Genomic DNA, 13,043 nt, shown 5'->3' with positions numbered 1-13,043 from the left:
CAGAGCTGCATTGCATGAAGACATCGATACATGGGAATCTTGCGATATGTCTTCGTGAGCCAAATTGTTAATTAAACTTTTAAATTAAAAATTTGTATTATTTATAAACAAAATAAATTTGAAAGTAAAATACTTTGAAGTAAACATTTTTAAGCTATTTAACCATTATTTAATTAAAAAGATATGTTATGTAGAAGTGCTTCATATTTTATAGTAGAGTAAAAATGTCATGTCCTTAGAATCCACTTGTTTTTGCGATGAAAAGTCATGTTACCCTCCTTTTTAACAGAGGCTTGCATGCTGATTGCATTTGGCGCGATTTTTAAAACCAGAAACTGCTGAGTAAAAAATATCGAAATATTGATAGTTCCAGGCCCAATCGATACTATCGCCAGCGATCTACCAGCTGTGTTTTCCAACCGGTTGTTTATTTTTCTAAACTCTTAAATTAAATTAAAGTAATGTCGAGACGAGGACTCCTACTAATGGGCCAGTGCATGCCCTGCATCAAGCAGAACGCCTCCAAAATCCGCATTCGCCGAATGGAGCTGGACAAGAACCTGAATATGGTGTGTATAACATACATAAGATCTCGCCTCAGGAGATTTCACACAATTTCCTTTCTCCTCGTAGTACTTCAAGAAGGACGAGTTCTACTTCGCCCACGATCCGCAGAAGGTGTGCAAGACCGGGGACGTGGTCCTGATACGGGAACTGCCCGAGCGCCTCACCCGTCTCATCACGCATAACGTGGAGAAAGTAGTCTATCCGCTGGGTGACATAACGGACCCGCTCACTGGCAAGAAGGTGGTCGTCGGCAAGTACCGCGAGGACATCGAGATGGCCAACCAGCTGTTCGGCAAGTCGGAGAAGGCCTTCGACTACGAGAAGGCACCGCCCCGAGGTCGCCTGGAGGGAACCAAGGACTTCACCCACGGGGAAACATACATCAAGTACCATGAGGATGGCAAGGACCAGCCGTTCGCCGTTTAGAGCTCCGCCGGTCGTTTATCTGTTAAGTTTCCCTTTTGTTTAATAGTAAAGTGCATTAATATGACGTACATATGTTTCTCGGTTTTCATATAAAATGGTTAGGCCGACGAACGAAGATATTTTTATTGGTTTTTGGATCCCTGGAATCGTTTTATAGCAATTAAAAAGGCAGGTTTAAAAGATTTCTCTACATATTTTATTTTAATGGTCGATAATTGTTTTTTTTTTTTTTTTGCATTTATTGATGATTTGTTGTCTATACGTATAAATGTATGCTTTTTCAACTTCCGCTCGCTGATCAACAGTATTTGATTATTTAATTTTTGAATTTTCCTAATTCAAACGATGTTTCCGCGCCGGGTGCCAGGACACATCCGCAACATCGAAACGTGCTGCTCTCGCACATGGTTTTGGAGTTCAGATTCGGTCCGTGCCATAAATTAAGCTGTAAACTAATCACAATCTCTTACGATCCTAAAGTTGTACTGGAGTATGGGGTTTGCCGGGTGAGCGTTGTCGTCGCACAGTTTTTGCTGCAACGAAAAGGAGGCTAGAGTCGCTGGATTTCGCGTTAATGCGTCCGGATAACGCACCTGCTCCAGGTCGTGGCTGGCGCGGAGCATAAACTCCCGTAGGAAGTAGCCGCGGGCGGGAAGATCCAGGGCCAGGCTCAGTTTGTTCTTGCCCTGCTGCTTGAGGATCTTCACTCCGCTGGTGGTCTCGGCCTCGTCGTCCTCGTTCAGCTGGGCGTTGGCACTCGGCTTGGCCTGATCCTCATCTACGCAGATGGACCACTGCAGCGGCTTGTTGGAGCTGTTGGATTATAGATATAAGTGATTGTAAAGGATTCATTAGAAGTCCTTGGATATTTGCAATGGTTTCAACGGCAGTATGATTCAGTATCTAAAAACACACTGCTTTTGCGATAGTATCTTTAAGATACTATCTCCGTGAAAGAAAGTGTACCCAACTAACCTCAGATGGAGCTCCAGACTACTGGCCTGCAGGTAGCGCGACACCGGAACCACATAGCTGACATTGAGGGAACTGCCCGAGGTGGGACAGAACTGCTCCACGTCAATGGTGTGGTTGTACTGGGCCGCCAGCACGCAACTGGCCACACTCCAGCAGTCCAGCTGGAAGGGCGGCAGCACGGACTCGTCGGTCTTCGGCCCCTGATCCTGCCCAGAGGCGGACTGCAGCAGGCGATAGACAGGATCGTCCTTGGCTGCGACCACCGGTTCGGTCTGCTGGGGGAACTTCTTGGTCAGGGCGTCGGTGCCGTGTGAGCTCTTGCCCAGGAATCCTGGCTGGTCCTCTAGCGCGGCGGAGGTCTCATTGCCTATTGAGGCAGCGGGTAGGGTCTCTACGATGTCCGGGTCGTGCTCCTGCTCCTCTGCTGACTGCAGATCGTCCTCCACGTGCTGCTCCTTCACATTGGCATCCACGTTGTCTGGCTGAGGATGAGTCGGCGGCAGTTCCTCGAAGCAAACGGACTGCAGAGGATGTTGAATAAGTACATGGATGCGCATCACTCTATCTGAAGCTTACCTGACAATTGTCGCTAACCGACTCATCCCCATTGCACTCCGCCGGCTGTCCGAAGATGCCCGTCTTGATGTTCTTCTGTCTGATCCACTCCAGACTCCTCTGATTGGCAGATCGCCTGCCCAGATTGGACTCCCGCAGGCCCGACTCCTGGTACTCGAACCCGAACACCTGGGTGATGGGATTGTCCACGGACTCGTTGGTGTTGCTCAGGTTCTGCAGGTCCAGGGCATCGGGGTTGTCGCTGCTGTTTCTCACGGGAAGAGCCGGGGGCGGCACGTCCAGAGCTTGGGCTAGTGGACTCTGTGCGGGCTCGGTGCTCACCTTGTTGGTGGTCAGAGCCAGGTTGGCCGTTGGGGGCGATACGGTCTTGTAGACGTGGGTGTAGACGGTTCCAGGATTGAATTTGCGAATGGGATGAGCGGCGACAGATGGGGAGTTGGACTCGTAGGCATCGGAGGCGGGACTGGCGATAGTGCCCACTACCACGATGTGCTCGTCCAGTTTCAGCTGGGACTGCTTCTGTTGGGCATCGATGTCAATGGAGTTGTTCTCGAAGTCCTGAGGCAGAGGAATGGCCTGGGGTGGCTTCTCCGTGGAGGCCACTGTGTCGTTCAGGGCAGCTGGAGAAACCTTCGCTGGAGCAGCGGGAACCACATGTACCGGCTGAGGTAGGTGCAGCTTCTGACCCGCCGCCTGACGCAGCACCTCCTGGGTGGGCGGCCACTTGCCCTTCTTGCTACTGATGGTCTTGTTGCTGAATCGCGGTGCCGTCGTCGTGATGACCCCGTGCTTGAGACTCAGGTGCTGCTGGCCGGAGGACACCTGTGGCTTGGTCAGCACCGCCGCCAGGTCCTCCGCCTCCTCCTCGGCTAGGCGGGATCCGGGCGGACGCGAGGTGCTGGTGGCGTACATTTGACGCATTGGCCAGGGTCCGTGCGTCTTGTTCTTGAACAGCGTGTGCAGGTTGTGGAAGTAGTGGCGCTCCTCGTCGCTCAGGTGCGTCGGACCCGCCTCCTGGCGAAACATCCCGGCGCCAAAGAATCCGTCAGCCTGCTGCTGCTTGTTGTGTTCCACGAAGTACAGAGTGGACACCGCTGCGAGGCTGCAAGTTGAGCAAAAAGTGGATATTTTAAATGTGCTACCCCTCAAGGATGTTTAACCGAGCTGCAACTTACCAGGCTGCCATCACGATGATCAGCAGGAAGATGACGATCTGTAGGGAGCGGCTGGAGCAGACCTCGTAGCCGTCCCGCCGACTGCCGTAGGACGTGATGGCTGCTCGCTCCGGCAGGATGCAGCGCGGCTCGAGCAGATCCTTGGCACGCAGTTGCTGGCTGTTTTGGCCAATGTTGGCGCGCTCCAGGTGTTCGATGCGCGTCTCCAGCGAGCAGGTCACCTTGCACAGCTCCTTGACGGCTCCGATGTTCTCCATCAGGATGCGGTCCTTGAGAAGGGTTCGAAAGTTAGTCAGTTGAAGAAAGTGAATTGGGAATATCCGCACCTTGTTGACCAGCAGAAATTTCTCGATCACGTTTCCATTGGGCAGCACCACGCTGCCAGCCTCTTGCACCGCGTCCGGGATCACCTCGCGCACCTCCTGCGCAATCACGCCGGTGTCCTCTATCTCCCGGGTGTCGCTCTCCCGCCGGAGACCCGAGTGCACGGCGAACTCCGGCATGTAGCGGTAGCGCACTATCCGGATCTTCTGCAGGTTGCGCAGCTGCACGGAGGTGTCCAGTTCGCCGATCTCTTGCTTGGCGCGACTGTCGCTCGGCTGGACAATGTGGCCGGACACCTTGAGGTTGCCGTGGACCACCAGGCTCTCGTCCGGGCGGTCCGTGTTGATGCCCACGCGGCCCGTGTGGAAGACCGACTCTGGGGTCAGACCCCGCTGCCAGCACAGATCCACGTCGGACTCGAACTGACCCGGATTGGAGGCCCGCACGATGATCTTCTCGCTGCCGTGACTCACCACCGGGAAGTTCCCGGAGATCGTGTGCACGTGCAGACCCACCACCAGCTGGAAGAAGCGCTGCTCCGGATTGGGACGACCCTTCTTGCGCATGTTGTTGTTCGTCGTCTCCGAGAAGTGCAGACGACCCACGGTGATCTTGCTGACGATGTGCTTCTGGAGATCGATGCTGTGGAAGGAAATTTTAAAATGAATGATATGAAAAGATAATGGGTTTCTAAAAGATAGAATCTGGCGATCTTAAGAAGATCTACTCACGGAACGGGATGGAACGCCTTCTTGGAGCGATCCGACTGGCTCTGCTCCACGCGGATCGTCTGGTTGGGCGCCTCGAACTTGACGCCGTAGAAATGCAAGTGGAAGGATTTGATTTTCTCGAAGCCGGACGGTGTCTTCACGAATTTGGCATCGCCCTGGAGGCGCGCATGGCAAGTAACCTGGAAGTGGTTCTTCTTCTGGCACACGTACGCGTCGTCCGAGACGCTGAAGTTGAAGCCCTTGTCCGCGTCCACGCGGTAGTAGATCACAGACAGCTCCTGGAGGCTCTGGTCGAACAGCTTATGCCAGTTCTCCGGCTGGAAGGCGTTGAACCGGATGCACTGGCCCCCCGCCGGGTCGCCCGCCTCGCTGCCCGAGCCGGAACCTGATCCCGAACCGGAACCGGAGCCTGTGACCACGCCGCCTGGCTGTCCGTCCAGACTGTTGTCCGCCTGGGAGTTCACGGCGGACAGGGCTGGCGAGACGGAGGCGGAGCAGTGGGAGGGCGCCGGGGTGGGCGTGGCCAGCGAGTGGTGAGAGGCGCGCAGGGGACTCATCTGCAGGCCCGCATCCACTTTGGGAGCACTGGGGAACTCCGGGCAATCCAGCTGCGTGGACATCTTGCGCTTGCGCGACAAGGAGTGCACGGGCGTCGAGGGAGCGGACACGCGGTTCAGGGACAACTGGCTGGTGCCGATCACCTGGACGCGATCGCCCAGTCCCAGGGCGGAGGTCAGGGTGCAGGTGGACAAGTTCTGGTAGCTGCCGGTCGCGTACATCCCCGCCCCGGCTCCATTGTCGTAGTAGAGCATCTGGTCCTGGAGGATGCCGTCCTGGTGCTGCTGGTGGTGCTGGGCAAACATCTGCTCGTTGAGCTGCTGCTGCTGATGCTGCATCTGCTGCTGCTGCTGTTGCTGCTGGCCGAGCAAGTTGCTCGGGTTGATGATGAGCTCGGACTCGTGCTTGATCCGCACATCGGCCTGCGGAGCTGCAAAGTGGTGTTGCTGCTGCGGAGGGGAGGCGTACTGACCCAGATCCGTCTGCAGCATGTTGGCCTGGTGCTGCATGGGCGCCAGACCCGGATAGATCAGCTCTCGCTGGAGCGGCATCGCCATGCCGTGGGCCTCGCCCAGCGGACTGTAGGCGGGCTGCGAGTCCGGCGGACTCTCCGGCAGCTGCGGATGCACGTGGCTCTGGGCCTGCGCCGCCACAGGCGTGCTGCCCACGCGGCCGGAGTTGGTCAGGTGGGCATCCAAGCCGTTCATGGGCGACGTGTGCGGCGACTCCATGTGGGAGTGCACTCCCCCTCCGGACAGGTGGCCATTGTGGCCTAGCTGGATGCCATCGTCGAAGGCCCCCTGCACCAGCAGATCCAGATGGTCCATGCCATCGCTGTTTATGTCATCCAGATCTTGGGGAGCTGCAACAGTGCAAGACATGGTGGTTAGTTCAGAAGGCGGTACAAGTTTCTTCAAGTGTATCATAATGTTCCCATCATCTCAAGTTTGTGTGCAAAGGAAACATTGAAATCCAAGCGAATCTGGATGGTTCTAAATGTGGAGCTCAGTTGTGATAGGTATAGTTGGTGGTTTAATTTTACAAGACTACGTGGTACGAACGGCTCCTTGGGCCCATTAGCTCTCGAGTAGCCACCTTCGTTCCGGGGAAATATACAAATTCTGTATCCAGAGGGCCGGGGTAAGGAGTAAATATTGACATCCAATAGTTTATTATCTTTCGAAGTAGAGCAAAGTCCGGGAATCGCGCGCTACTCGGACTGCAAATCAGAATGGCAGAAAAACATTTCAATTATGGGGAAACTAAGTGTGGCACGTTGCTGAGGGGGCGTCTACCAGCCCGCAGATAATTATAGTGGAATCAAAATATTCGTTTTATTCGGGCCACTGGAAGCGGGGAGCAGCCGCCGATAAGCCCTGAAATTCCCACTCCGTGTTTGATCGATACTTGGCCAAACGGATTGTTGACTGGTGGTGCCCCAAAGTGAGTTGTGTAATTTATGCAAGTGCCGCGGATGGGGGACTCGGATTATTATGCTATGCTGACGATGATGATGGTGATGATGATGAGTTACCGCTCAAGTTCTTGGGATAGTCCATAGCTAGTGGGGGGTTGTGTCTGCAGGACTCCAAGACGCGGCGTTCCTCGATTTAGCCCGAACTGGTGGCCAAGTTAGCTGGCTCTAACTGCCAGCATCCATGCGCACACCATGGGCTGCCCAACTCGACTTTGATGCTTCTGCTGCTGCTGCTGCTGCGATCCGCTGCATCCGATGGAACAATTATCTAACGCACGTATGAGCGAGCATACGGTTGATGCACTCTTCACAACTGGCTGAGCAGCGAAAATAATGCCCGAAACGGGCCGTAAAACTAATAATCAAACGATGGAGTCCACTGCGGACGGATCGGCATGGTAACCAAGCGATTAAAACGAAACCTAATTGCTCGGAATGGAAACGGGAGCCCTCGGATCGGCGGGACCCCAGCAGCGGATCATCGTCTGCGGGCTTGGAGTTACGCAGCTACTGTTTGTGCAATTGTTCTGCGGTAAATATTTTCGCAAATGCTCCTGGTTCTGGAAACCTGCTTCCACAATCTGCCAAGCCCGTGGGGGGAATATGGGCAATCTCTTGTGTTTGCTTAGTCACTGGGCACTCGCGACACGTCGCACGTGGACAGGAAACATCTGGGCACTGACTGCGGCCTGCGGAATCTCAGCCGGAGTGCAAATATTTGGGCTTCCGTTCCCCGGAGTCGGGTTATTGATCAAACAACCTGCTCCTTTCGTGTGCCGCCCAAGTGGCATGCCAATCCCAGGCAGTCGCAATTGTATGGGAATATATTAAACGGTTCCAGCTATCATATATCCCGACTGCCTCAGTCCGCCTGCTCCTACGTAGGTGGGTATCCATAACTAGTTGGTTTACTTACTACTCTTGGCGGAACTTAAGATTTTTCAGATGAATATGGGTATGGGTAATAATAAGTATAGATTTGAATTGGGCAGGCGGTTATAGCTTTTGTTGTAAATGGGGCATATTGCCATTTGAAATATATCTATAATCCTGCGTTCCCTCCTCTTTTGTTCCTGAAGAACCAAAGTTATAAATTTTCATTTGGCGTGAGTTCAAAATTGGATGTTTTACTGAAACTCAAGTGGATACCTCCAGTGGGTTGCCCTTTCTCGCCAAGAGTATTCGTGGGCCCAGAGGCACCCCCTACCCGAATTATCTATTTCTAGTATCCACTTTGGCTGTCAATGACGAGGAGAGCCGGCCCAGCCTTCAGCGGGGCCACTGCAAGGACTGCATTTGCACTCGAATGGGTTATCCTTGCGGAGCAACGTGGGTACGAACACTTGTGGTAATTGAATGGATTCGGCGCTTTGTACTTACAGAGTTCGAAGAAATCAAGGTCCATATTCGAGTCACTTCAGAGCATCCTGTCTGGTGGCTACAGCATGTCTGGTGGTCGGTTGGGTCTGTAAAGAGTGCAGAAATGGAACCATGAGCCGGCGAATGATCGTTGGGTTGCAAGTGCCCACTGGGCGACCTTTGAAGGAAATGTTGAAATGTTAAAAGTGGAGTACACACAAACGATAAACCTTATCAGGCAAATCCACAAAGTGGAGCAAGTCAGCTTAGTTGTGGCACTTCAGTGCCCAGAAAACTTCCAAAACCCACTTTCCTTTCCTCATCTCGTTTAATGTCTGGATTAAATGATATTTTTTTTGAAGAAGTGGGATTAGTACCCTTTAATATCCGGTGATAAGCAGCCAAATACAGCAATTATGTCAAAAATTTCCCCTTGCAAATCTCGTTTTCATTGCCACAGGAAGTGGCAAGATTTAAGCAGAGTTATGTTCAAGGGGCCGATAGAGCCGAATTCCCAGAATTCCAGGGTATATAATGATGAGTAATAGTTCCTGGGGCCCTAGTTCTTATATGACACATGACTTAAGATAAACAACATTTACTTAAGATAGTTGCATCAACTCTCCGAAAATTGCGCACTTATAGAAATTCGCAATTGCAACATCATGATTATTATATGACCTTTGAAATGGCAGAGTGCGTGTTAATTAAACAATTTGTTTATGCGACTCGTTTGTGCATACAGATCAATCCTATCAACTGATCCCTAATATACTTCCATTTTCCAAGGACTTTTCCAGTCTGAAGATTATTCCATTATTCCATTGATTGCCATTAAAGGGGGCAAGTGAATGTAATCCTTCAAGCTTTGGAACGCTTTAACTACTAACTAGTAACTCACTCTTAAATAAATGTCTATAAGTGATCCTTGAGTATGCGATTCTCCTCGCTGGGAAATGGGCACAATACCATGACCACGAATAACCACCAAGCAATCCTCCCCCAAGTCGGAAAGTACTCAGAATACGGGTTCCGCGTGCAAATGCGACTGCTGCGATGCAGAATATACATGGGCACATGTTTATACTGCAAGTTGATATCTGGGCTGTCTGGCACCAGAACAACGCAAAAAGAGAAACCAGATCCAGATAAGTAGTACTTGGCGATTTCGATGGAACTCTGCGGCGTCTGTGTGGGGCTTTATCCGCCACCGAGCGCCATGATTCCTCCACTAATGCATGTTCCTCCGATGTGGAGCGTCTGCTAAATTGGCAGGGAGCACGTGACTCCCGATTTGCAGTGGATGCGAATGCCCCGAGTGACACACAGCCCGGTTGTTGGGCCAGCGGAGTGCCTGGAGTGGAATGGCTCGGCATTCCGGCGAAGATAAGCCAAAATGTATGCTACAAAAGGTGTTGCGACCCACGCGGCGTATGCGCAATATCGAGGGATGTGCGTAAGATGGCCGAAATCGAGGCCTTCGGGTGGCCTGTGGATTGCGCAATGGCCACTGGGCAGCCTTGGATCGATCTTAGCTCTTCGCTCGTGCGATCCAATGACCGAAAGTGGTTTCTGAAGCGGGACTTTGCCTCCGCTTTGTCATGGCTGCCTGTCGCAATGGATTTGATTGAATTAACGCCTTGGCTTTCATGCGCGCTGGCGCGGATGGAGGGGCAGTGCGGATCCCGGGGCTGTTTGCCCGTCGGATAAAGAACGCTTCCTCCTATAACAATAAAATGGAATGCTCAAGTGATTTGATTTAGTCGGCGGCGGGGCAACTAAAAATAAACCCAGCCGAAACCCAAACCAGACCCGCGATCGTGACTCGAGTTTCACTTGAAGATGCCAATGGAAGCAAAACAAATCCAAGAAACCTGTAGCTAGCTGTCCGACTATTGCTATTGATTGCTGCTATGACGGAGTCGGAAGTTGGTTTCTTGGGCTTTGGACTTGCGACTTGGGCGACGGACTGCTTCTATTGGAAATGGATGTGTATTGTGGCTTAACCTCATCCTTGGGGCTTCTTGGGGCTCCGAATCGGCATTTAGCGTTTTATTAGCATTTCAATAAACAAATAAAGCAAATCTGCGAACGACCCATGGAGCTCTCGAATGGCGTGCGGCGGGTTAAAAAAAACACGATTGCACGTAAGCGGCGGTGGAATTGAGCCATAAATATGAATAAATTGTAGTTGGTATGTTGTTTTTGTGCTAATTGCCGCTGGCATGGGCATGGGATTCACTCGGCCAACAAGTCAATTATGGCCAGCAAGCCGCCGTACTGCTGCTATGGCCAAAATCTGGAACCCATGACTTCAATTTGACCAGCCCGCCCAGCCCAAATGCCAGATGAGATTATCAAGATGTTCGTCTAATAAAGGGTAATCAAGGCAATTAGCACCGCCTGCCTAACCAAGCGGGCAAACATGGGAGCAGTGATCCGGCCGAGCGCATATGTCCACGCATCTAGGTGGCTATGTGGCTAGGTGGTCCGAGATCCCTGGACGGAAGTGCGTCAGTGGAAGTGGGTGAGTCAAGGCGTGGTCGTCCGAAACCCATCATCGAACTGGAAATGGAGTGCGCTCGTAGGATTTCATTTGGAATGCAAATGTGGCGGATGCGAGAAAAGAAAGTCGGTGCCCGATCGGGATGGCATGGAATATTCCATTTGTTATTTCTTATTTGTTATTGATCGCACATTTAGCATCTTTTCGGCTTCGATTCCAGTTAGCCGGATCTGTGCTCCCTCCTCCCCCGCCCATTAGCGCCAAAATAAACTATGCTAAACAGCCCCATCCCGCGCATCCCCCGCTTCCCACCTTCTTGGCCATCTAGACTGTTATTTATAAGTATCTCGGCCAGACTCATTTCTTCTGAATTTTTACATACTACTCTTGGGTTCGTGGGCCTTAAAGGGGAGCTGAGGTGTGTTTCCTCACTGATTTTCTGTTTTTTACTGTTTTTTCTGTTTTTTCTGTTTTTTCTGTGTTTTTTCTGTTACTGTGGCTGGTGCTCGAAAAGCAAACCAACCGGTTGAGTTTATGTCTTGGCCCGATGGCTCGTCGCGAGCGTCTTTTTGGGCTATGGGACACGTTTTAGCTGTTTGCCTTTATTTTGCCGATCTTCTCGTGTGTTTTGCTGTTTTGTGTGCTTGGCACAGGCTGAGCCGAAGATATAGTCGCAGATCTCAGATCGCAGATCGCAGATCGCATATCTCCGATCTCCGATCGGAGTAATCTCCGGCTAGCGAGAGCATAACGATCGAACTAATGGAATGAAGACGTGCACTTGGCGACGGCAAACAGAAGCGATAAATAATGCAGAATAAAACCCGTTTGTGCCGCATTCTTATTGTTTTTCGACTCCGCCGAGGACGAGGGACGAGGGGGAACTGCCATTTGGCTTTCAGTGGGAGGAGGCTGGGAGGCTGGGCCCCCATTGTCTCGCTCGCTTTACAGATACTGATCTGTAGAGATGTGTGGGGTGGTGCACGGATTTTGGCCAGGTTGGGTGTTACGTATACGCCGCAGTGGCTGCCCAAGCACTTTTCACGCCAGTGAAATCGCCACTTCACTCTCATATTCACTCGATCGCACATGTTTCACTCGCTTTTCTGCACAGAATTTGCGTAATTACCAGCATGGCTTTTAAATGCATTGGCTAAGACACTGGATCACTGCGCGGGGGCGGGGGCGGTTGCTTTGCGATCAGTGTAGATCTGGGATTAGCTAAAGTCGCCTTTAAATTAGTCGCACTCACACTGGCACACCCACACTTACACTCGCACGAATCGGCGTTACTGGGATTGTTTACGAATCTGTGGCTTCACTGTGTCGATGTCGGTTATAGTCGGTGTTTTACGCTCCGTATACTCGATGCACTGCCTCTAAAGTCGCGCCAACTAGCCGCCTCTCTCGATTCCCCCGATTAACCGCGATCTCGGATCCGCGGAGCGACTGCACCAAGTCGGTTCGACAGCAAATCTCGAATGAGCGATAGCCCCCAGCTCGCTCGATTCCCGTTCCACCTCGCTCGCTTGGACTCGGAATCGGTCTCTCCGGAGCGCGGCTCTGTCGGGGGTTGCCACTGCGCCCGGAGATCGCAGCTTGGAGCTTGCGGCTCGCTGGAACGCTAGCTGGGCGGGATTTATCGAAAATATAAACATATAGCTTGAACTAGTGTCAAAATGATGTGGCGTTCGCATCAGGATTATGTGATCATTTGATTGATTTTCCATATAAGCTTATTCTGGCTGTGTTATAAACTTTGCATTCAGCTGGTGAAGATTTTAAAGCAATAAATACAGATTGGATCCAGCTCGACTTGCAGCTCGCCGGCCGCCAAATGGAGCGGCAACCCTGGAGGAAGCGCTCTCGCGGATTCTCTCGCGGCGAGAAATTGATAAATCGCAGCCAGCGTTGGTTAAGAAAAATGTAAATTAAATTATAACTAGCGGCGGCACAATGGGCTTAAGTAAAACCCGGCCCCCGTGCTTAGTGCACCAGCTCTCACGCAATTAGTGGGTTGTCCGGGTGCCTCGGTGGTGCGCGGTTCTCGCCGAGATGCCCCTCCTGCTTCGGGGGCCCCTCCTGGTGCTCCTGGATGTGGTGTCGCTGTAATGATATGTGCGCGGATCGGATAAACCGACTGATCAGCGCTTCCAACTTAACGTCGCTTAATGGAGTTGTTGTTCTTGCTGGAAGGCCCATTTTAGGTGGCTTCGCAGATTGAATTAATGCGCTGATTTATGTAAATTACACTAATTCGTATTACTCAATTGGTTATTCAATATTCATGGTCTGGTCGGACAAGAACGGCTTGTTAGCTCAAATGGTCTTCTGCATATGGAATTTTCGGCTCACACTGGGCTAAAAAA

General features: G+C 51.8%; 2 protein-coding genes across 3 annotated transcripts; one reads left to right on the top strand and one right to left on the bottom strand.

The window, feature by feature from the left end:
- The first annotated feature begins 385 nt into the window (after positions 1-385).
- LOC117137363 (28S ribosomal protein S17, mitochondrial) lies at positions 386-1,065 on the top strand. The gene is made up of 2 exons (XM_033298764.1): positions 386-569; positions 634-1,065. The coding sequence occupies exons 1-2, from the start codon at positions 462-464 to the stop codon at positions 991-993; spliced, it is 468 nt and encodes a 155-aa protein (XP_033154655.1). The 5' UTR covers positions 386-461; the 3' UTR covers positions 994-1,065.
- Positions 1,066-1,208: 143 nt separating this feature from the next.
- On the bottom strand, positions 1,209-12,170 carry LOC117137356. 2 transcript variants are annotated; one of them, XM_033298755.1, is made up of 9 exons: positions 11,947-12,170; positions 8,190-8,275; positions 4,775-6,194; positions 4,046-4,685; positions 3,720-3,988; positions 2,545-3,646; positions 1,969-2,489; positions 1,587-1,806; positions 1,209-1,526 (listed from the first exon to the last, which is right to left on the bottom strand). In XM_033298755.1, exons 2-9 carry the CDS (start codon positions 8,212-8,214, stop codon positions 1,446-1,448), a joined length of 4,278 nt encoding a protein of 1,425 aa, XP_033154646.1. In that variant the 5' UTR covers positions 8,215-8,275; positions 11,947-12,170; the 3' UTR covers positions 1,209-1,445. The 2 variants fall into 2 exon arrangements, with proteins under 2 accessions (XP_033154646.1, XP_033154647.1); XM_033298756.1 differs by lacking the exons at positions 8,190-8,275; positions 11,947-12,170 and adding an exon at positions 6,867-6,906.
- Positions 12,171-13,043: the final 873 nt, after the last annotated feature.

This window comes from Drosophila mauritiana, chromosome 2R (assembly GCF_004382145.1).
Source record: "Drosophila mauritiana strain mau12 chromosome 2R, ASM438214v1, whole genome shotgun sequence".
Lineage (NCBI taxonomy): Eukaryota > Metazoa > Arthropoda > Insecta > Diptera > Drosophilidae > Drosophila > Drosophila mauritiana.
This window is presented reverse-complemented; position numbering and strand designations above follow the sequence as displayed.